Source organism: Bradysia coprophila, assembly GCF_014529535.1.
Source record: "Bradysia coprophila strain Holo2 chromosome X unlocalized genomic scaffold, BU_Bcop_v1 contig_173, whole genome shotgun sequence".
Classification (NCBI taxonomy): Eukaryota; Metazoa; Arthropoda; class Insecta; order Diptera; family Sciaridae; genus Bradysia; species Bradysia coprophila.
In genome coordinates, this window is record NW_023503302.1 from 2,087,409 (window position 1) to 2,112,401 (window position 24,993).

The following is a 24,993-nucleotide window of genomic DNA, read 5'->3' on the forward strand; positions in this document are numbered from 1 at the left end:
CGAATATCGTAATTGGCTGTACTGTCTAATGAATTGTGATCGCCTCGGCTTGAGTTATCTGTGTGCATAAAAGCAGCAATATATTTGAGAACGAGTTGATTTCGTGATTGAAAATGTGAAAAGTCAACTGATACGTTCCTAAACCGATTTAGCTAGACCAAGCAGAATTCGCAACACAAAATGGAGTGTTAAAGTGAAATAACTCGGATAAATGTGTGGGACGGGCTGATCAATTCTTGTTTCCGTCTCGGATTGTGCTTACCGATTTAATGCTTGATTGATTGTAATACATCGGCGATGGCTAATTAAGTGAAATTGAGTGTCTAGAAAAATCGTAACAATTACCAGTATGGTTACAATCGACAGTCATTACACTCCATGGGAAGTAATATTCAAATCATTCTAAGAAAAACCCGACCTGACCTGAATCTTACCTGGATATTTCGTTCGCTTTTCGACCACTGTTTTTATACTGACATACTTACATACAACGTGGGAGAGTCACTATTCGATTCATACTCGGACTATGTTTTTTTACGTGCAGGATTAATCTTCGAAATTCCTTTTGAGGACTCCAATAAATTTCTGGGAAATGTTGACAGATGAGCAATAAAAACCATGTATCGAAGAAAAAGAGAAATTCGCCGCATAATTCAGTTGTAGTCAATCTTCGACTAGAATTTATTGAAATTATTAGCTAGCATAATAACGTTCAACAATATCGCTTCATTAAAACCTTTTACAAACGGCAAGCGTATCACGGCATAATAACTAAATCTGTCCCTTAACTAAATTTTTTACACTCCGTTTTAACGTAAACTTTGCTATTTTAATAATAAGTGAACACCACCCAGAGTCTCATCGCTTACCTTGTGTCGTTGTTGTCGATGTAACAGATGAGTAGCCGTTTCTAAAAGGTTAAGATCATTCAAATATCAAGGTGACTCGAGTTGGTTTCCCGTTCCGCGGTTACCGTTGATTACCATTGCTTTCAACCGGCACAACTCGAATCTCATCTTCAGTCGATTTAACAAATTTATACGGAAACAAAGTCGATATCAGTGGCGGTGGCTTATATGTGGGCAGATCGATATGCACGATACGTAAATCCTCATCAATGTTACCCGCACTGAATTCCGTATAATAATTTCGTCGTTCGGCGGACTGTGCTGCTTTCGTCACTGGAATGATTTTCCTACTTTTGTCGGTCCGTAGCAAACTTAATATGTTTTTGCTGCTTCTTGATTCGCCCACTTGTGATTCGGCCGTTTCCAGTTCAGCAGTCTGTGTTGAATTGCTTTCGATGTCATCGTCGGCAACATTATCAGCATTATCACTTAGCTCCGCACCGTTTTTGTTAATTTCGTCATCCAGTTCGACCAATGTGGAATTGGCCAATGACGGTGGCATGTCCAATTTTCGTTCGCTAACAACAGTAGCGTCATTTGTTTCCTCCGATATTTCGCCTAGCGGAGGAAAGTACTTTGGTGACTTATCACTTTTCGGGTCGCCCACTCCAAAGCCGAAGAATCTGGGGGCCTGTTCTGAGATCAATGGTAGTAAAGTTTCGCGAGCGTAACGTTCGGCTCGTTCGAATAGGTCACCCAACTTAAATGGTAACAGCTGAATTGTGAAAAATGTATTCTCACGTGAACGAGTCACTTCGTTGGACGGTACAAAAGCGTTTTTAATTTTGTTGAGTCTTGACTGTTCGGTGGTAGGTTTGGATGTTGTCTCGTCCATCTTTGAGGCGGATTGTTCCGGAAATATCGTATCATCGTTGGGCGATAGTGAACGACCCGTTTCTTTCGATTGATTCCGTGATTCAGTGGCAACAACTTTACGACTCTTTACGATCGGTTCAACGATAACTGGAAACATTCGACTCGATTCGGTGGCATCACTTTTGTCCAACGAATTCCCGTCTAATATCGGTTGCCATGGCAGTTGGTCTGTCGGTTCCGAATAGGTGTATGTATTGTTCTGGGTTATTTTGAAATTCGTTCCCAGATTGATAACATCCTTCTTCTCTCGAAATTTGTCCGCGTCGTTATCAAAATATTTTAACTTTTCGTCTTTGCTTGATTCCTTGTCGTACTTCGAGGAGATAGTTTCTCGAGACGGCTTATTCAGTTCCGGGCTGTATGTTATGTCATTTTCATCGGGCGTGTAACAATTTCCATTTTTGAGGTCCAAATACACCGGAACTTCGGACATTAAAGTTATATCGCGACGACAAATGGACTTACTTTCACCAAAACTGTCAGTCAGTACAACTTTATGGATAGTCCAACTGGGAAGTCCTTTCGAGAGCCATCCACTGTATGACTTGTACATCAAGGTAATGCTGTGAGGAAATCCCAGCGCAGGATGTGGAACCAAAATTCTCGATATAACTTCACCAGCAACAAATTCAGCATCGTCCTTTTCTGTGATGCTGAACGTTTCGTTAAGCGACCCATCTCCCTCTAGAATTGCTTCCAATTTGCCCAGTGTGCGAAGAGGTAAGTAGTTTTCCGAGCTGTGTATTTCAATATTGAACTGATGCGCACAAAATGGTTCCTCTTCACGGGTCACCAAATACAGTTGTCCCCTACCAGTCGATCGATCCGCATAGTATCCCATGTTGCCACATTTCGCGTCCGACGAAGCCTCCTGTGCTCTGTCACACGGGAAACAGTGTCCCTTCAAAAAGTCATCGTAACTTTCACATGGAAACGATGGGAATAAACACCGCGGTGCTACGGAGTCGATGAAAAATTTATAGGCCCGACGATGATTACATAATGATCGTCCTTCGACAGCTGCTGCCGGAGCTAGAAGAAATAAATAAAATCGAATTTGTTCAATTTCAACAGATAAACTGGGATCGTTGGCTTACACCAGATAAAATCGGTTACTGCTCCAACAAATAAATTCGAGCATCCGTTTTGCACTCGTCCTCCGTTGGGATAAAAGTCAACGTCACCCATCGGCTGCCATGAACCTTTAAGTAAAACAGAATTAGCTTTTGAGAATAACCGTAATGGTTAGAGCCTGCCTGTGTGCTCATACCTAATCCTCCCAATATCAAATTTTCTCCATTAGAATGAATGACATCGATAAAATTTGCATCTGTACTGTCGAGACGTGCCTTCGGATGCTGTGATTCGAACAAAGGTCCGGCTGGATCCAAACCAGTTATTCGACTTAATCCTGGAAGTTCAGCTCCAGCGAATCCAGACACATGAGCGCCAAGACTGAACCCTATTAGATGCACACGAGATAAATCGAGTCCTTTGTGTTTTTGTAAATTTCGTATAAGAATCGCCAGTTGCTTGCCAACAAGTCTGTTTTGGTAATTTAAGAGAAAATACTTTTGATGACACAGTCCGAGCGTATTCCAAAGTCGTTCTTCTTACCTTGTGTTAGCAGCTGCTCTCACATAATTTGGCAAATTTGCACCATTCTCCCAGTCAATACATATAACAACACAATCTTCCTGCAAGTTTGTTCCGAAATAGTTAGTCAAAGTAGGGCAAATTTGAGCGGTTCATGTTCTACTTACAACTGCCATTAACGCAGTCCTCATTTCGTAAATCCAAACATGCGAGCAACTCGAACCGAAACCATGAACAATAACCCGAACCGACATCTTGTCCAGTCCGTCGAACGATTTCAGTGATTGGACAATTTTTTTATTCGAATTCGATTCGCTGGTTCCATTCTCACTCAGTTGTGTCCATACATCAGTCATGTTCATGTACGATAGATCGACTAACGGACGATCAGTTCTGGAAATAATGGAAAATTGAATTGATTTTTTTTTAAATTTGTTTAGCGTATCTTGGACGACAGTTTTAATGTTGATGTTCTTGAACCAATCGTAAGAACAATGACGACGAAATTATTATTTCGAAATCAAAATCTCATGGCTGTGACAACTAACTATCTATATACACCTTCATAATCATGCTCATAAATATAACAAAAGAATGACTGAAAGAATGCATTCAAAAAGTGCGAGGTCTCATCTATTGTTTCTTAACGGAAACCAACAACAATTTTATCGGATGAAATATTCAGCCTGTTATCTAACGTAACTAAACGCAGTTAATTCGACGAAATTTCATATTTTAATTCTTACTGATTTTGCTGAAGACAACAAATCAATAAACAAAACGTAAAAAAAATTGATTGTTTGACCGTTACCTATTCTTTGTCGAATAAAAATAAAATCGAGTATCGATCTCTTCCGGTGATGACGGCAACATATCCAAATAGCCAAACGGTCCGGAATCTTCGAAACAGCCCAGTTCTCCATAACAAACACTTTTGTCAGCCCGTTTCTTTCGATGGTGCTTGTGCAATTTACTCTTTTCCCACTCATGCATCGAACGCTGTACGGCCACAATCATTTTAGCATCGTTGACTTCATCGTTTGCCTCTTGTTCTTTTGTTGGCCATTTGATTGCATTAGCTGTAATAATGAAATGAAAAAAGAGAAGAAAAAAATTAATTTGAAATCTTTTGCGGATGTAAAGCTTACACATAAATTGATCGGAAATACGGTATAGAGAAAAGCTTTCAATTTCATCATCGCACAATTTAAGTGTAGACTCGATTGTGCAACGAACTCTGTTTTTATGAGTTAAAAACAGAGTCTGATTCACCCGAGTTATGGCCCGCTCTACATCCGTACTTTTTACATTTCGGTAATAAGAAAAAAAATTTTTTTTTTCTATTAAAATCGCTACTAGTGGCCGAAACACCAAAACTTTACCAATCAATTTGTGCCTCGCATGATCATGTCATTGTTTGTAAGTGGTAAAAAGAGGACAGAAAGTAAAACCAGCGTAGCGTAGCAGCTAAATTGAATGGAGGTACTTCGAACAGGTACATAGAGTAGATACACTCCATCGATAACTTGTTTTCCGCAACATTTTACAGAGACTTTGATGTGAGTATTTTCAACAGATTGATAAAAAAATCTTTCACTTCATCCGTTTTAACATACATGGTATGAGTCGAGCTCAATCCTATACATTATGCGTATAATATTTCAATATTTGTATCATTACGCAACAGGCCGGATGCCACCAGTTATGTGAAAAGAGTGTGATTTGGGGAATGAACAATAATTTGACAATTTAATAATTTTTAATAGAGAACGTCTCTCTATTTTCGATCATGGTAGATGAATCTACACCGGAAAATTAAGTCATTTTCCAGGGATATGGATCTCTCATTATTGAAATTTGGGACCATTTACAATTTTACAATTATATTTGAATTGTAATACAAAATATGCTCGTCAATAAATCCAATCCAAGGACCATGGAGTATAACTTAATTTTCCAGTGACAACGGTCCGCCAAAACCCTGGGAACAAAAACGATTATAAAAAGTGAGATTCATTCACACGTGCAAACCTAGACTAAAAAGAAACATTTGATTGATTGATTGATTGTTTCTGTGCTGTCTAAGCGTACACAGAAGTACATTGCACTAACAATATCTGTCTGATCTACTTGCTGACGGAGCAATGTTTTTTTTTCAACTAATCGAGCAAATGACATAATAACTGGAAACCGGTAAAGTCGGAAAAGTGTCGGCACAATTATTGCAGTGACATTCTTTTCCTCCATAGCGTAAAGTGTTGTTGTTAAAAATGCGAAAAGAGAAATAAAAACAATAAAATGGAGCAAAAGTACAATAATGTTGCGGTTTTGATGTATACAAAGTATATAATATAACGACCGTGGTGGTGTCATTTACTTTCACACTTGATTGAAAATTTAGTTGAAATTTTCAAATATAATAAATAATTTTTAATGCATCTTATTGACTGGAATTCACTTCAGCATTCGCATTGAAATAAAATACTTATATATATTTCAGTGACACAACACCGCAATATATATATATCGCCGATAAATATATATCGGATTTCCTCTTTAAGTGAAAGTGTGTAGTAGATGAAATAATGCATTCCATGGAATATACCTGCCTGAAATTAATCATACCACATGTTTAAATAGAAATGTAATTAAATCGATTAATCAAAATGTGTTGACAATAATTCAGTTTATTTGTTTGTTTGTTTGTCGACGTTTTTCTTTCTTTCTTTCTCGTTAATTTAATTATATATTGTCTCTGGGTACACGAGCACGCGAATTTACACCGGATATGTGTTACGTAATTTCATCTTGGAAAATGAAATATTTTTAATAAAATTTGGAATTTCTGTGGTAAAAGTCATTAATTATCAACTTAAATAACAGATCAATTAGAAATACGTTTTAAACTTTCGTTTATGCGTCAACGTCGGTACATATGATGGTATTAACCTTTCAGAAACGACTAAGCATTTTCTGTTATCAACGACAGTGTCAAAAATAAGCGATGACCTCCGGTTAACGTGGTCACACATATTGTGAAATTTATGTTCAAACGAATGAATAGATTCTGTGCAATCACTTTTATACTTTGAACATTATTATATAAAGTAGGATAGTCATAGTATTAATTGGTTTAAGTTTGATTTTTTTTTCGAGCTTTCGGAAACGAAACACTTTCCTAAGGAATTCTAAGATGTTTCATTCTCCTCAGGTTTTTAAGTACTACATTAAGTTCCATAAGAATGTTCTTATTTCGTTGCAAATACCTAGAGCGTTTTTCTTCATCTATGGAATAAAGTTGAAGTTTTGTCGTATGAACTGTGATGTCTTCACTAAGACAATAATTTATCTAAGGAAAAATGTATGACTTAAAAGTCGAACATTCAAACAAAATGTAAAAATTTTCTCAGCTTTAAGCGTTTGAAAATAATTCTTTCATCACAACTCTACAGCCTTTCTAATTAAATAGGACGTCCACCGAAAGCTTCTACGTTTTTGTTGCCGTTGTACTCGTTTTGATAACTAATTAATTTTGGCAAAGTGTAGTGTACAGCATGCTCTTCTCAATTAGAGGCGTTGTTGATATTATCTTCAAATAAATTAATCTTCGAGTTGATTTATTGGTTGTAATGCATGTCGTTTCTTAAGAAATCTAGCACTTACGGACTTTTTAACAGCTATTTGGCTGAATAAATTTATACTTGTCGATATCGAGCAATTTGATACCTCATAAGATGATTGAATTGAAAATTAGCGTAATGTACGTGACATCTGTAAAATTAACAGCGAGAATGGTCCCCGATAACAAGAAGGTACAAAAATTGAAACTGGCAAAATCAACAGTCGCAACAGTAAACTATTAAAGTCACAAATGTGTAACGACATTTTCGTACTTTATACTAAAAAACTGTTGCGGTGTTGGTAACAAAAGTATAAATTTACTATTGTGATCTGGCTGAACATTCTGTTATTACGACCAAAGCAACAGTCCGTATGCTATAAGATCGGGCCCTCTCAACAGAACTGACAAATTAAAATGAAAAATCATATATTTGAATGTGTGTGTGACAGCTACGTGTACAGACAGTACACGGGACTCTTAATGTCAAAAGTAAAGGCAAAGGGACTCATAATGTCAAAAGCAAAGCAAAGTTGACGTTTTCGTGTTAGTGGTGTATGTGACAGGTCAAGTTGTGACAACGCCTTTTAAGCATGCTCATGCTTGAAGTGCGTTGGTTGTGCATATTGAGTATTGGCATGTCACTTCTATCCGTACCCGACCACATTAAACCTTTTACTAGCACTTTTTTTAAGATTAGTTGTCAGTTTCTTGCCTAAGATAGATTTGCTCATTAAGCAGTGACTCATTGCAAAATTGACTTCCCTATGCAGCTCTTATCTTTCATCTGCTTCATTGCAAAATTGTTGGAGGCAGTAAAACAGCTACAAACGGCAAAATGCACAAATAAATTTGTTGTTAAATGATTCGCAGCACAGGAGAATGCCTTCTTCGCGTGATGGTTAATTGCAAGTATAAACAATAATCGTACGAACATAAAATTTGTTAACACAAACCATATATAAATTATCCATAGTGAGAATAGATGTGCAACACATCATGACACATATTTATGTATACGACAGCAAAGTTAAATAATATCGTAAAAGATTTAAATTTAATAAAAAACAACTTCAATAAACAAACGAAAAGTAACACATTTCACTTTCATAATAATATTCACCATCGTCGTCATTGTGTATTTTGTGTTCGATGGAAATGGATGGTTTTCAATCACACTTCGATTCGGTATATTAAGAAAGTTTGTCCCCATAAATTTGCTTTTAACTAACTAAATTTGATTCATCGTCGTGAATGAATCACTGAATCATAGACAACCACAACAACAAAAAAACGCAATTGATACGAGTATACGATCATCAATGCGGGTTCTGTTTATGTTTATATTCCTCAATGCCAAATATGTAGGACCATATTTCAATATTATTACCAAAAGTGATCTCTTCTGTAAGACATCGTAACCGATTAAGATTGTTTCGGACTTATTTCACGCTAGTCATGTTTCATCACGGCCAAACTAATTGATGGATAATACCAACTATATATGTTAATGCAGTGCTGCGTATTGATTTGGTAGGTCGACGATACTGTCTTTCGGTCGGAATTGATGTATTGATTGCTCGATTGTAATCGGACGCGTATTATGCTTACGTTAAGAAACTTTTTGGTTATTTACGGGTATAAGAAATTGGTGTCTTACTTGATTGGCTTATTACGTTACGTTGGTTCATTTTACCTTCGTTTTTTAAAATTGATTCTTATTGTGTTGTGGATATTTAGTTTTTTTTTTCTTTCGCAAAATGCTACTGAGCTTTGAAGCCATTAAGAGTAGCTATATGGTGTGGCAAAATGTTTTCGTATTTTCTAATTTAAATTTTATGTAACGTGCTAAGTATGCATGGATAGATTGATATAGCATTTAGAAATGTTAGGAAAAAAAACCTTAACAAAAAAATCATCAACCGCTCAAACTTATATGTGAAAATATTGATGCATAAGAAAAACTACTTGATGATGAAACAGAAAGATGTTACAAAATGAGCAAATTCATAAAATTTATTGTCCTCTTTTTTACGACTCAAATTATACGTAACTCTTGTTTTTATTGGCTTGTTTGTAAAAATCGATGAATCTATATGCAAAATTACTGGTGCAAGGGCACATATCATCTGTTTTCCGATTTGATTGGGACATTATGTTTTGGTTGTGTCCGCCAAATTGTTTACTCTCATCGTTTAATGTATAGTCATGACATTATAGCTGAGAAAGGTTAGAATGATATTAGTATTTTTGAGCGGATTAAAAATCGTAAATATTGTCTAACCTTCCAAATACTAAATTAAGTCCACAGTCCACTTAACTCATCGTCTAAGCAGCAATATTTGATCGGCAGATTTTGTGATATTTTTTCGTGATTTTTACAAAAAAATAAAGGGACACAGCCTTGGGGTACTTGTCAAAATACGGCAGCTTAAAGTTAATCAGACAGTAGCAGTCTGTTTGATGAGGGAACTAAATGCATCAGTTGGCTTTTGGGTCGGGTGCGAAATGCATTTTAAAGGGATATATGTCCCTTCTTTGAATGTATTTGTGGTCTCTTCTCCTGCCGAGGGGCACATAAACACAGAAAATCCGTTTTCACTCAAAAGAAAATTCTTCTCTCAAATTTGTTAAAATCTGTTATATATTTCGAAAATCCCTAAAAATCAAATAGTCCAGGGGCCACAGAAAATCCTGTTACCATGAAAGGGGAGGAGGATCTGTTGGTCGTTCTTGGTGCAGTTTGGTGCACTGATTACGAAAAGTTCGGGTGCCAGGCTGAGTTCCTGGTCATTCTCGAGATATCAGTCAGTTTTTGGCCCGAATTCGGGCTCTTTTCAGACTTTGCTGTATCGACCCATGAAGATCAAACTTTAGACTAAAACGGTCTTTAAGAAAATTATAGGATATTAAATTCTGCATCCTAGCTCTTTGGACGAAAATTTTGTAGGAACTGAAGTAACGGTCGAAACAATCGATCGAAAATGAGGTAAAAATCGTTAAAAATGAACAATTTTGCTCGAAAATCTAAGAAATGTTTTTTTAACCAAAAAAAAAGTGTTTAAAGAAAAGTGGGTCGACCTAATGGACAAAAAATATTGTTTAAGTCTGATAGTAAAGTAAAGTAGGTAACTTCGGCGCACATGGAAGAAGCTCGTCGGTAAAACACAAACACTAGATTCAATTTTAATGAATATGCTCCCCGACGACTCGAACGATCACAGCCATCACCATGAATAGCAATTTTGAAATATATGCCTTCTTCGTTACAAGCATTTTCTCTTTACGAAATTATATTGCTTGTATCTATGTTTGTCACTACAAGAAAGACACTTCTTTTCATTCAAACAATTTTATGAAGAGCACAATAAAAACATTTGAAGGTTAATCCATGCGCCAGCCTGACACTGACAACATGACGGTGACTAAACTTCTTTTTTTTCGACAACCTTATTTTCATCACAAAAAAAAATCTAAATCATGTTTCGCTTTGGACTCGTTTTGCTTTATGTTTTTAATATATTTTTTTTGTCGTTTGTGTTATTGCCCTTGAATAATAAAAATGTATTTGCTTAAAATAAGCCCCGAGTTTTTTTTTTCGATTAACAATTTAGCAACAAGTTCAATTAATCATTCCACTATAAATACACGTTAAATTGTCAATTTCCAATGCGGAAATGCAAGATAGATTATGCTAGGAACATAAAATTAAATTAACCTTATCGTCACCTGTGTTTTTATCATGATCACTCTTCACCTCAATTTAATGCTAAATGTTATGGTGTTTGTTTATGTAGTGTGCACAGTGATGCGTCTCACAACGAAGTGAAGCTTACAAGCTTATTGAAGACCTGTTCCCTTACTCGTTTATTCGTCTTTAATATTAACCCATCCTGCGATCTATTCTTACTGCGATTGTTTGTCATTATGAATCCAACGCTGCTGCGGAAGGTTTGTATTTTTGTGCAACCAGCTTTGGTCAAAAAAATATAGAAGAAGACTGTTGCAAAACACACGAATTAGTTTGCGAGTATCACAAAGTTGTTTCCGAATAATGAAGCAGCATTCAATGTATTCTGGTTTTTTGCCTGCCCATGCAAAAGTTGAACATCACCAAAGAATTCACTTAAAATGAACTGAAAATGTTCTTCAAGTAATCGATCATTTTCGTGGAGGACAAACTGCTAAGTAATGATCGACTTCCGTACGTACTCACGCTTCGAAGTTAGTTTAAATCTTCACTTCATCTATACGTGTTGCATCCTTCAAGTACAGAACCACGATAGTTCTCTAATTTAAAATTAACAAAATTTACCGAAAGCTAGCTAATAACGAGAAAGATAAAGTCTTACAGTACCAATTAAACGAGCTAGAATAATTCTGTCCTTTCTTCCCCAGAGTGGGAGGACGTCCATGTTAATATTGAATGAAAATATATCGACCCGGCACTTGGCCTGTGGTTTAGCAGCTTCTGTTGTATTTCCATTCATGGACAAGGGTAAAACCCACAAAAAGTTATAAACCTGCCCGCACACCGTATACAATCCTCATGCGCTAATTGTACCGTTTCATCATAAAAATTTTTGATAATTAAATTATTTAAATTTGTCCGTAGTTGCATTATCGTTCGTTAGTGGAATGGTTAATTGTGTTTCGTTTTGATAAATTTAAATTGGAAACATTTGTTACAGTAATTAACTGCTGGGTTTTATGCAATAATTTGAGAATATAATATTTTAAATTGTTTGTTGATGGCTCGGAATTTTTGATTAAGCTTTTTCAGTTGTAATGCTCAAATACCAGAGATTTATGCTGCGTGCGTACATTAATGGACCTTATATGTAACGAAAATTTCTCCCAGCGTTTTGTGTGTGTACGTTAGAGTGAGTGTGTAGCGCATTATATTGAAACTGTTGAATTAATATATTTGTCATGCCTTATAAATACTATAATTTCTGCTACCTACAAAACAAAAACATTATTACGGATTGCTGTTACGTGAGCAGAGATTATTATGCTCATATTATATTTTTGATACCGAATTGATACGTCGAAAAATAAGATTGATGCAAGATTTTCTACATGTGACTTGTCTCTTTATGTGTCAATGGACTGTAATGAAACAAATGGAAAGTGTGACAGTGTTGAACGTCTCACTTTGAATTCGTTGCACTTATATATCCACCCAGACGATCGGTAATGTTTAATTTTCTCATTATAATTTTGATATATGTTCAGCACTGCATAAATCGTTAAAAATAATTTTCTTCCAATCTTTTCTCATTTTACTGGAACTGCATACTGCATATTAACCTTAATTCGTGCAACTCGTTATCACTTGAATGCATTTGTGCAGCTTAAAATGAAAATAAAGAGAATAACAGGGATATCATGTTTCAAAATGCAATTAGTCAATGTTTGTCGCATTTGTGTAGGATTAGATAGATAGATAAAGCCTAAACTCCAGCGTCAATTACGACAATATTGTTCTAAACTTATACGAAAGAAACTTAAAAATATGGGGTTTTCAGCAGGTGTTTCGAAAATTATGTTGTCGGCTACCGCTACATACACCTCATATGTAATCGTCCAATTTCATAGTATGGCCAGTTCGAGTCTGATTCCATAAGTGGTATTGAAGTTAGCACCGAAAGTGCAATAGTCTATGCGTACGTACTTTAATGTTGATGGAAGATCTTTTAGACCGAAAATACTTAAGCAAAGAAGCATATCTAGCAAGAATTCAAGAGTCCCATGAAACCACCTTTAAAACGAGGAACCACAAGTAAAAAATCTCTCATAACTTTTTGCGCCACACACGAACAAGGATTTCTTTAGCCCAATTTTTCTTCTAATTTTTTTTTCGTAGTATATATTCATTGGGTCCAGTACTTACTGTTACGGAAAATGGCACGCGTATAAAATAATACGTTCCCATCCTAGAGTCCTGTTTCATCCCACCTAAAAATTCAAAATCTTACAATTTATTAAAAAAATTCCTGGACACAACTTTCAAGTGTGAGTACCTAATTTTAAAACGTTTTAACTATAAGTTACCACTGACGAAATTGTTAAGCTATGTAAAATTCATCTCTATCAACAGCGACGAGAGAAACAAGCAATAAGTTCTGTTCAGTGTTCGTTTACGCAGTAAAATGTAAGTTAAAACAGATGAAGTAAAAGACGTTGTATCGGACAACAGAAAATATCTTAAACGAGCCGTCAGAACAGTCGGAGCGTTCGCTGCGACTGAGCCCCGTACGAACCCGTACATCTATTGCGTACGCGACCCTAGTTCGTCGGTCGCCCTACTCTCTTACCCTAAACCTACTAACCTAAAATTCTTATGAAATGTGCACGTCTTAAAAATTGCGCATAGCGCAATTACGAAGCCCGTACGACGTTCCTTTCAACTGTAACCCAAACTTAAAAATTTTTGCAACAATTTATATTAACCTATATTTACCTATAAATAAACATTTTACTAATAAATATGCTAGTATATAGCTCAAAATAACTATCTACACCGTTATATAGCTCAATATAGCTGTATATATTTATAAATAGATATCCATATTTGGGATGCTTGAAACACCCCACACACATAACCAATCACTTCCCACTGATCAGTAACTTTGTAAGTATCATTTTCACAGATTTCTATTGTTTTTACAAAAATCCAAAATGGCGGCCGACGGCCATTTTGTTAGGAGGTGGAAATTAGTACAGCTGCTTTACATTCAATAATACCTTTCAAACAAAAAAAAAATCATGAAATTTGGTCAAAGTTTACTCGATATATTAACAAAAAACACCACGTTCACTGTACGGCCGAGTAGCCACATATAAGCTCACTCCAAGAGACCTAGCTCACGCTTCTGTAAACCGAATTTCATGATTTCCCTGATTGGTACGGTCAATACCTATCTAATAAAGCAAAATCTATCTAAATCCGTTCAAATTTGGTCAACCTACAAGCAAAAACGGCTTGCCACCCTGTACCTAGTTCACTCCAAGGGGTCTAACTAACGAGTCGATCATCTGATTTCCATAAACTTTTTTTTTGTCGATCGGTATTGTAAATACCTTTTATTTGACGTATCACTTACATGTTTAGCCTTTGAATGGCCGCAGATATCTTCGGAAAACGTTAAATCAGTTATGGGGCCCCAGCTCGGGAGGGGTCGACCCAAAATTGCCCATCTTCGAACTTAGCCTCACTATTTCGACTATATTTCAGGGAAAAAAAAATTTTGAAATCGGATTTGATTTACTCAACATATCGACGTGACAGACGGACGGACAGACGGACAAAATTTTTATTGCGGATTCGTTATCTATGAACATAGGCAAACACTTTGCCCTTACCGTCTGCTTCGAATTCCATCAATTACACACGGCATCGTAATCCTATTAGCCCCTTCGTACTTCGTACGGGGCTAAAAATAGAAGTAACAGTATTAGTATGATACCGTGATAGCGATTGCCGCATTGAAATGTAATATGTAAAATCTACTGTGACTGCTATAGCTGTTCGTGGAATAGAACAATTCTTGAAGTCACACAAACAATTTGTAATGTAGCTCACCTATGCTGTTTCCAATCGATTTATTATTCGTTAAACCATCAAAAGTAGTTGTAAAATTTGTAGTTGAACTTGCAAATTATTAGAACGTTTTTTGCATGTGAAAATTAAAGGCAATCACAAAATTCGCTACCAATTTTCGAATCGGATTTTTTTAACGAAACAAAAAGTCTCGAAATAAATTTTAATGAAACAAATTTACGCTCCAATTTAACATTCGACTTGAGATACAATAGCATTATCTTCAAGTCATTATAAAGACCGCTTAGGATGAAAGTTCCGTTTTATTTTTTTTTATTATTTTTTACTTAAAAAGCAGATCATTGTACGATATGCGTTTTATATATTCTTCGGTTATATTCTCACGTAAATTTTAGTAACTTTAATATATTTTACTTTGTATCGCACGTTTCGTTATGGTTTCGGAATAAAAGACGGGAATTTTTACTTAATCAATCTAAATTTCTTCAATTTAACTGTTTTCAACAAAATAATGACGATCTTTTGTATGGGAAATTATTAAATAATATGTCGCCATGTTTCAGACCATAAACTTTTTTTTCTTTACATTCCATACAGCTATTCGTTTAATGATAACAATTATATCTTTGGGGAAAATTAAAAGTTTTATGTGACCGTAGCAAAATGTTTTATTTTTTCCTTCAGTAAAATGTACGAAATCAAAAGCAATATTTTTGGGCTCAAAATTTATCAAAAAGGAGTGAAACAATGCAAAACGTAAGAGTTTTTTTAAAAGTTAGGTGTTGTTCACAAATGACATGACGAACGAAAGTGTTCTAAAATAAAACGTGATCAATACAACAGAGGGCGTTTTTCTTGCGAAGACAGAAAATTGAAAAAATTCTAACGTTGCGTCCATTTAGTGGAAGTCAATTCTGAACGAAATTTTTAAAACTCAGCATTTTAATAAATAATCAAAAGACGCCTAAATTCTATGAAACTGGTGCTGAAACGACACTGTCTTCAATTTTGCCGGAAAAAAATCCGGCCGTCCGCAGCGCAAAATAGCTGTGAGTGTCGTTAGTTTGAATATGATAATTCGGTAATTTTAATTGATGTACAATCTCTTGTGGAAGAATGGTCTAACAAATGGGCTATTTGCAATATAAAACTAAAGAACAATACTTAGAACAAATGAAGTAATAGATTCCGGTTTATCCTAATACATGTCAGCCGTCACAGAAATGATAATCAAATTGAACGCAGTGCAAAGAATAGGCTTTGGCGAATATTCTTATTTATAACAGAAATCTATACTCTAGTCATTTGATTGTTTCCCCATGATATAAAGGGACAACTCCCTTCACAAGCTAATCTATACCGAAAGATATTCCTAGCAACAAGTGGATTTAATTTTAAAAAAAATTCAAATAGAATGCATCAAAAGCAGCAACAATTTTCACCTTTACAGTTTTAACCTTTATTTGATGGAGTAAATTATAAACAACTTATTGCCATTACGCTATGGCTATATACATATGATTAAGTCATCAAGGCCTAAAAGTGAAGAAAGCAAACGCTAATTTCAAATCAATGACAATAAATCGTTAATTGATTGGTAATTATTATGAAGTGGACGTTATACGATAATTTTAATTAAATAAAATGATTAAGTGTGCTTGCGTGTTATATTGGTATGTGTTTGTGATTGTTTGGTGCTTACCTGTGCTCCAGCTACAGAATACCATGTACAGTATCCAATATGTTAACGCTGTTGGGCATCTCAAATTGAAACAAAACATATTTTTACATGCTAATTACCAGATAATATAAATAACTTTGCACTTCCACTTTGCACATTAAAATGATTTCATTAAACTGATTTTTTTACTTCAAATTGATCTCATTTCACATTCTTTTTTTTAAATATTATGTTCGGACGATTTGGCTGCTGCTGTTGTTGTTGTTGTTAACCAACTTAAATCATCTCGTGCTAATATTATTATTATACGTCGGCTTTAAACTAATTTTATTAATTACAAAAAAAATTCACCAAATTTAATTTTTCGTTGATAATTTTCTACTTTCACACAAATTTGAACCGTATATATGTTGAGTATAATATATCTGGCCGTCCGTATACACACCAGCTTTCACCGTACATACATTTAGATCGACAAAATTTATAATAAAATATAAATTTTACCGTGTGCTCTAGCCAGACAACAGTTCTTCGCGAATGATGCTCTTCGAATCACCAGGTATATATATCTGGTAGTGCTGAAAACAAACAAAATGTTAAAAACGCTGTGTGTTAAGGCAAGTTCTTCATATTTGAGAGTCATGCATTTCGGTTTGGTGGCGTTGTTTAGGAGAGAGAATAACGTTTTTAGTTTTTCATATTTAATTAAAACAAAAAGTACAAAATACAAACAATGCATACGTTTAAATAATAGTCAACATACGCGCTTCGTGTTTTACGTTCATTTATATATTATGATGTGTATCGGTTGCTCAGCTCACATTCTTTTTTTTTTCATTTAATGTTTTCTTTAGTAAAGTGGCATCGGAATACATTAAAATAAAAACATTTAACTATTCCTCAAATGCATGTTATTACAAATTATTGTTGTTATATAACGTCATACGCACATCTCTGAAGGTAAAAACTGATAAACTCTTCTCATCAAATTATATGGCACGAGTACATAAAGGCAATCATATATTGATGATAGTGCTGTTGATATTTGCTGACTGATATTTGCAAATCGAACAGTCATCGAATGTTATTGATCCTCAAGACTAATCATTGAATTTAACGCATTGATGTACATCAGCTTTTCGTATACACGTGTTGTTTTACTGAAGCCATAATGATAGATTCATTTGCTGTATGAGCATTGCTGGTCACATTTAACAATGAATGAAATTGAAACAAAATTATCTTGAAATTAACTGAAACAATTAATATTTCGGGGTGGTAGTACTTTTGAATAGTGAAACGGGACACGTCACATTAGCGAGTTATAGGAAAAATAAACTTTCATTCATGTAGCTTCTTCCAATAGAATTTACGAAATTTTTCTTTTGAAACTTTAAAAAAATTCTGTTTACAGTGTAAACTTTACACAGTGAGTCAAATAAGCTGTGCTATTCATTTTCCTTATAATTCGCCAATGTGACATGCCTAGTTCCTGCATCTGACTATTCTTCTACAGTAAAGTTAGCCTTGATGAAATTGGCGGACTCAAATGTTTTAACTTGAACGTGAAAATTGATGATAGTGATGGGATATCCAACCTGCACAATCAGTTATTTAGATAAAAACAAGAAAATTTAATGTGAAATTTCGAGTGAAATTTTCGCAGCGGAAAGTATTTCATTACAATGACACATCTTCCCGAGTAATAACAGCAACTAGCGTTAAATAGATCTCAGAGAGTCCAATCGAAACAATAAAAATTCAGTCGAATCGTTCATTTCCAGCAAGGCTGATCTGGGAAAACGATTATTAAATGAAAGAATGAAAGAATCAACAATTTGATCTGATAACTCCACACTCATTCTACTAAATAGGGTGTCAGTCGAAATTGTAACTACACACTCATCTCTTATCGAGAAAGATAGCAATAAAAACAAATAATCATTTCTGGGTTTCCTAAGCAGCAAAATGTATGCCTTCATTAAACAGCAGAAGTAACACACTTTAGTGGGAAATTTTAGGAGTGGATAGCTTAAGCTGGTGGTGTGGAACCTGCAGATACAAGTGCCCATTTCGCAAATATATTTTGTTCTATTTATTGATGAACATGAGATTTCCTGAACTATTTATCGCAGAAAAATAGTTTCTAGGAAAAATAAAATAGATTGTCATGTATCAATTATAACAAACACACGGCCTATTAGTGGTTAGCCTAGAAAATCTGTTTTCTGTGTTTTTTGCAACGACCACGCAAGACCTATTATCTCTTTGATGAACGGATGTAAATAATTCTTATCGCGATTCTATTACTTTAATCGTTGTCAATAAGATTAGATTTAGAAGTAGTTGTGGAAAGCTCAATTTACCGCAATGAGTTTGGCTATTTTACTGGCAATTTAAGGAAACTCACGTCAGCCTTCCAATCGTCTGCATTGTGATTTACTATCATCAACATGGCATGTGGAGATCTATTTTGCCTAGTTACCTTTTACATCTGCTATCGATACAGCTAATATGAACGACGTGCTCTTATATATAGGCAAATGCATGTCAAAGCAAAAAGAAGTACAAGATTTCTTTTATCATGAACGACTATTCTCAACAAAAGGCTTGACAGATTGGATGATTTCATCGCCGTACGGTGCTATAACCATTCACGTTCATCTACTTACAGAAAACAATCGGTTCAACATCATGTACTGTCAATTTATGAAAATTATCACCGAAAATATTCAATTATTCTAAAACTCGCTTCGTAACGAACGAACGTCGTGCAGCATTTTGAATTTTGAGTGATGTATACATCGAAATGAATAATATTGTGCAGACCATTATACTCATCACAATGCAATTGATATATGTATGTTAATTTCATTTCGTGTGATCAATTATTCCTAAAACGATGACATTTTAATAAGTATGATTTTCTAATTATGATGGTAATTAATCTCTCCACATGTTCGTTTCACGTCTATCAGGATCAAATAAAAATATAAATTCTTTCGTTTTGCACAGTGATGAGACTATACCATACACAAGTTTATGCATCTACATCATAAACACAAACATATGTAATCCATTAAGTTACCTGTTCAACCGCTTAAAAATGCATGAGAATATAAAATGTTACTGATGTCTATAAAATTATGATTTATACAGAAAACTGTGTGTTTAATGTTTGCACACTTTTTATTGTGCATGGGTGATGTGTGATAGATGTAGTTTTGTTTTTGTACATTACATATATATACGTTCTGCTTGGAAATGGGTCATAATGCCATTGTTTAGTGTAATTACTTCGTGATTTATTGATTAAAGAATTCGTTTCAGCTTTGATTAAGCGCCCTTAGAAGACTGTGGAGGAGGATATCTTCGTATTTTCTCATATCGTGTAAAAGATTAACTTTCTTTCGAAACAGCGCAAAGGAAACTAATCGAGAGATAAATATCCACATTCGTCTAATCCGTAGAAACAGAATCTATTCAATGACAGATTTCAGTTGCTACAATATCCAAAAGAGATCTAGAATTAAGAGCTTCCGACCGTACGCTGAAATTGTAGCCTACATTTCTGCGTTTCGAAATTTTTGATCGCTGATATTTTTTTACGAGAGCCCTTTTTGAAAAATGTACGACCACATTTTCGAGTAAAATTATGTCAGCTTTGAATAAAAAATAAAATTGTCTGTGCAAGTTTCATGTGCTTTGTGAAAAGTGTAGGGAGAAGTGGGGGAATGGCGACCACTTAAAAATTTAGGGTAATGCCGACCACTTAGAACAAAGTCGAACAAAATTTTTAAATGATCGGTATTACCCGGTGAGCGGTATTACCCCTCATTCCCCTACCTTTGATGCAAATTTGGGGCATCGGTACAGTTTTCTCAAAGCACATGAAACTTGCACAGACAATTTTATTTTTTATTCAAAGCTGACATATTTTTACTCGAAAATGTGGTCGTACATTTTTCAAAAAGGGTTCTCGTAAAAAGATAAAAAAATTTCGAAACGCAGAAATGTAGGCTACAATTTCAGCGTACGCTCGGAACCTCTTAACGCAAGAGAAAGAAATAGAAAAAGTTGGACGTGAGTGTAGCATAGGGTAGAGATGAGCGGATCGAGGATCTCCGAAAACCAGACCCAACCCGAACTTAGCCTGAATTACATTTTTGAAACCCGATAACATATTGATGATGATGATACAGATTTGGTACAGCGGCTGAACAGTTTTCCTGCTTCAAGCGGTCAAAATTTTATTGGCATACCTAACCCGACCAGAATTACATTTTTGAAACCCGATAACCCGAAGGCAGGTTAAATTAGGTGAGGTTTTGTTTGGACCAAGTTCGGTTAGCCCACTCGTCTCTAGCATTGATAATGTTCGTCCGGATTCTCTTGACAAAGTAGCCAGAACATTATTTTCACATACTCCTTTGCACGCGTGAAAAATAAGTGAAATCATTTCACTCGAGAAACAAATCAGAGAAACAAATCAGAACTGATTAGATACGAAAGTGTTTTTTTTTTACATGAGCAAAACAGTAAATACATAGCAAAAAAGATGTAGAATTAAAATGCAAACATTTAACGGACAATTATAATCATATGTTATTGACAACGACGACAAATAGTGAGCTTTAAATAAAGTTGAAGTAACAACTTAAGTAATATAGATCCGATAACTAATGGTCCTAACGATGTGCTCGCCGTTTCTATGTGAAAGGTTGAATTTCGACATTTTTTTTTCAAAATTAGGGGTCGTCTATAAAAGACGTTTTTATTTTGTGGGTAGCTTTATACTTTTAACATTATTTTTCCGGTTTTGTCAATGTCTTTTATGGATATCCACTTATAGTATCAAGAGCACAGACAATTCCAATTGAAGTTTTTCTTTGTCTTCCTTGATTTTAGTATTGGTCGCCTTCTGAGTTGACATATGCATAATGCACTTTAAGCGTGAGTGAGACTCTAAATAGACTACTGACTACGGGACAGTGTATCAAACAAATTTTGGCACTGTAAAAAAATCTGGAACGCTTTTTCATACAAAATAGTACTCAATTTGAAGTGTTGGTATGCAGCAAAACTACCATCTGATAAATTAATGACATGTTTGATGCAAGTGGATGTGGAATGATTGTTAAAATAAATCTATTCGACTTGTATTAAATTATGTGAAAAACTCTAAGTTCTTTTCATTTCATATAATTTCCACAAGAGATTGTTTCCAGCGATAGTTTAGTATAGATTTCCATCCTATTGTTTGTTTAATTTTTATGTTTTCGTCTCTCATCTTTCTTGTTCAAACACTCTGACGCTATCCGATGCTATCGGTTTGTTAATGGAATCTAATTTATGCAAAGATTTATGTAAACATTGAGGTACATTGGCTTCATACTTGAATTACCTTAAATACACACATGGAAGCAGGAAATTTCTTCTTTCTCTGACTGGTATACTCGATTAACTTGCATTATTAATATTGTCTGTAGTCAGTAAACTGCACCAAAGTACAATTCCGATTGAAATTTCATAATATTTTCGCTTCAATGAATTATCACTTACAATAAAATTATGCTTTCGTTTCATGTCCGTATTTCGATTCTCAAGTGAACAACATTTAATATATAGATAGAGGCAATATAATGGCTCCAATAATTCATGTCGATATCAGCAACCTACATTATGTTGTGGATCACTTGACTGGGATTGTAGGAAACGTGTAGATGAAGGTCTGATCCGGAAATAAGATGGTGAAAGATCCTAATTTAATTTAAACAGATTCGGACAGATTGGGTATCAACATAAATGGAGGATACCTGAGTATTCTACGTTTCGCAGATGACATCTCCCTGATGGCGATGGTGAAAGTCGGTCTCAAAAAGAATTTGTCGAAAACTAAAATCATGACAAACATTGACGATGACAGAGACATTATAAAATTGGTGATACTGTCATTGAACGAGTCGACAGTTACGTGTACCTAGGTCACAAATTGAAGTTAGGTCTGGACAACCAAACTGCAGAAATAAAACGTAGAATTGGTCTTGCATGGGCAGCGTTCGGAAAACTCGGGTTATTTTCAAAAACAAAATGAAAAATAGTCTGAAACGTAAAGTGTTCGATACGTGCTCACAGATGGAGCGGAAACGTTAACGTTAACAAAAGCTTCCGAAAGAAAACTAAAAGTGGCACAATGGAACGTTGGACGAAAAAGATCATGAACTGGAGACCACCTAAAACAAGACCTAGAGGTAGGCCACCAGAGAGATGGAATAATAGCATAAAGCGAATTGCAGGCGCAAATTGGCAACAAGTGGCAACGGATCGTTCGGAATGGAAGATAATTGGGGAGGCCTACGTCCAGCAGTGGATAGAAACAGGCTGAAAAAGAAGAGGAAGAAGAAGAAGAAGAAGAAGGACAGATTGCACCTTACGCACAGCTTAAAATTTGTGACCGTATTAATTGTGTGTTTAGTCGGTTCATTCAAAAATTACATGCTTAAATTTTCGATAATTGTGAAAACAGTAAAAACCGCAACAAAACGAAAACACGATTATTGCCCCAGCGAGTGAAACCGTGAAACGATTTAAATTTGTTGTTATATTTACATCTTATCAAGGTAGCCAGCAGTTAAGTGAGAATGCAAAATAATACCTACGATATTGAAAAATTGAAATGCCAAATGCTGTGTGTTTAACGATTCATTAAGAAGTTATTAAGTTAAGAGCCGATTAGAAAATCTGTGTGACTATGAGTCTTCTCGCATTCGAAAAGCTTTATAATCGCGCAAGAATAACTACATTATGAAAACAAAAGTCTGACTAGGTCAAAGAAATCAGCATTCGTAAACTATAAGTAAACTTCCCTTCACTTGCAACAGTATGCTCAATGTAGCTCATCGAATAAATCAATCTTAACCTTTTAGGAACGACAAACGTATTGCGATGCAAACATTTATTTCGTTTAACGTTGCAGGTATCGTTCTAACAACGGTTATTTGGTCGAAAGAAAATTAGAATTTCCAACAAGAATGTCGCGAATCGCTCGAGATGGAATTTTCTAGTTTCTTCCAGAGGAGAACACAACGTTTTTCATATGTACAAGGTGTGATTAACCGTTTTTCTGCACTAAACAAAAATATAAATTTGTTACACAGTTCTATTTAAATCTATTTACGCCCCTATCAAAACAAGAGGCGAGAAAATTGACCTTTTCTCACCCGAACTGTCTTCAGACAAAGCGTGTAACGTCCTTTTAAGTGGAGAAAATAAACATAATAACAGCGCACATATGAAATAGCTATTTGTTAAAGCGGTGAGGTGACAAAATGAATATTTTGTGTCTTACCCCTTATATGCGGACGTCGCACTTGCATGATGCTCAGAAATCATTTCTTATATTCCTCATTGTATAATATCCTCTTCGATTTTATAACACATTTCTGACTTGCGTGGAACAGTAGAATGTTAGGAATTCTGAGAATATTTAATTTTTACAGACAGTCATTCATCAGTATAATCACCGAATCTACAGATTGTTTTCATGAATAATAACAGATGAAAATTGAGAATTGGAATTTTTTATATATTTTGTTATAGAGATTGATAAAAAAATCTTGTACTTCATTAGTTTTAACAAAAGATTTGTTACTTAAGAGTTAATTAGGCTGAGTTTTTTTTTCTTAATTTGTCGCTGTCTTTAAAACAAACAAACTGTGCCCTATCATGATCAATTATTATAAGAAGTAGTCAAGCGTTAACGACATTAAATTAAATGCTAAATTAAACTATGCACTAAAGAAGAAAAAAAAAATAGCTCGGAATGTGCAATTTACTCATTAATCCACAGAATCTTGTTTGTAATTATAAAATGAAAGATTATGTTCGGACGCTGATCATAGATAAATCACACATTCAAATCTATTTAATCATTTATTTACCTTGTGGTTACATTAAGGTCGTGCTTTTGCATATAACACAACAACAAAAAATGTCAGTAAAATCGAACTTTTACTTCAATTTTTACTCAAATATACATTTTTGAATTTTGCCGAGAATCGAGTTGTTTTCACCATCCAACAATTTCATAGACGTTTTAAGTGTTTCTGTTTATTTAAAAATTGAATCGATCATATATGCACAATACCTCACCCAGTGTACAGTATGTGTTTGTTTGTATACAGTATGGGATACTTCCATGTAATAAACAATTTGGTATGAAATGAAATTTTAACATTCACAACACAAATAATAAGCCACTGTTTTCTATATTCATGTGCCGATGTTATATTGCAAGAATTTTAAACGTGTTTTTGTTTCAGCTTATTTTATGCTTTTATTATGTTCGTTTAACCCATATATGAGTAGAGGCAATAAAATCGAGAAAAAATACGTTTTTTTGTTGTTGTTGTAACTTTTCTGTAACGAAAACCTTCGATGCACAAATTAATACACTGAATGCTTTCGCGAAATCGAGCAACAGTAAACTAATCCAACTCTCTGCAGACAAGTCAGTCTTGTTGATGATGAGTTGATTACCACCACCTTTCTTCTTGCATTGCCTTGTGAGCGTAACAATTTGTTGCAAAAATTATGATTGAAGTGTAGGTTTTATGATATGGTGTGTAAATGGTGGGAAAAGCCTATCTTATCAGTCAGTTGTAGTATTTCTATAAAAAATCGTTCATTTCGGCAGTGAGCTAAATTTTGGTCATCCATCACTCATTCATCTTTTCGCCTCGTTTGA

General features: G+C 34.9%; 1 protein-coding gene across 1 annotated transcript; it reads right to left on the reverse strand.

Moving 5' to 3' along the window:
* Nucleotides 1–652: 652 nt before the first annotated feature.
* LOC119068054 lies at nucleotides 653–24,712 on the reverse strand. Its single transcript, XM_037171449.1, has 8 exons — nucleotides 24,188–24,712; nucleotides 16,269–16,825; nucleotides 4,192–4,459; nucleotides 3,548–3,773; nucleotides 3,402–3,481; nucleotides 3,055–3,329; nucleotides 2,882–2,986; nucleotides 653–2,816 (listed from the first exon to the last, which is right to left on the reverse strand). Exons 2-8 carry the CDS (start codon nucleotides 16,345–16,347, stop codon nucleotides 970–972), a joined length of 2,880 nt encoding a protein of 959 aa, XP_037027344.1. The 5' UTR covers nucleotides 16,348–16,825; nucleotides 24,188–24,712; the 3' UTR covers nucleotides 653–969.
* Between the last annotated feature and the right edge of the window lie 281 nt (nucleotides 24,713–24,993).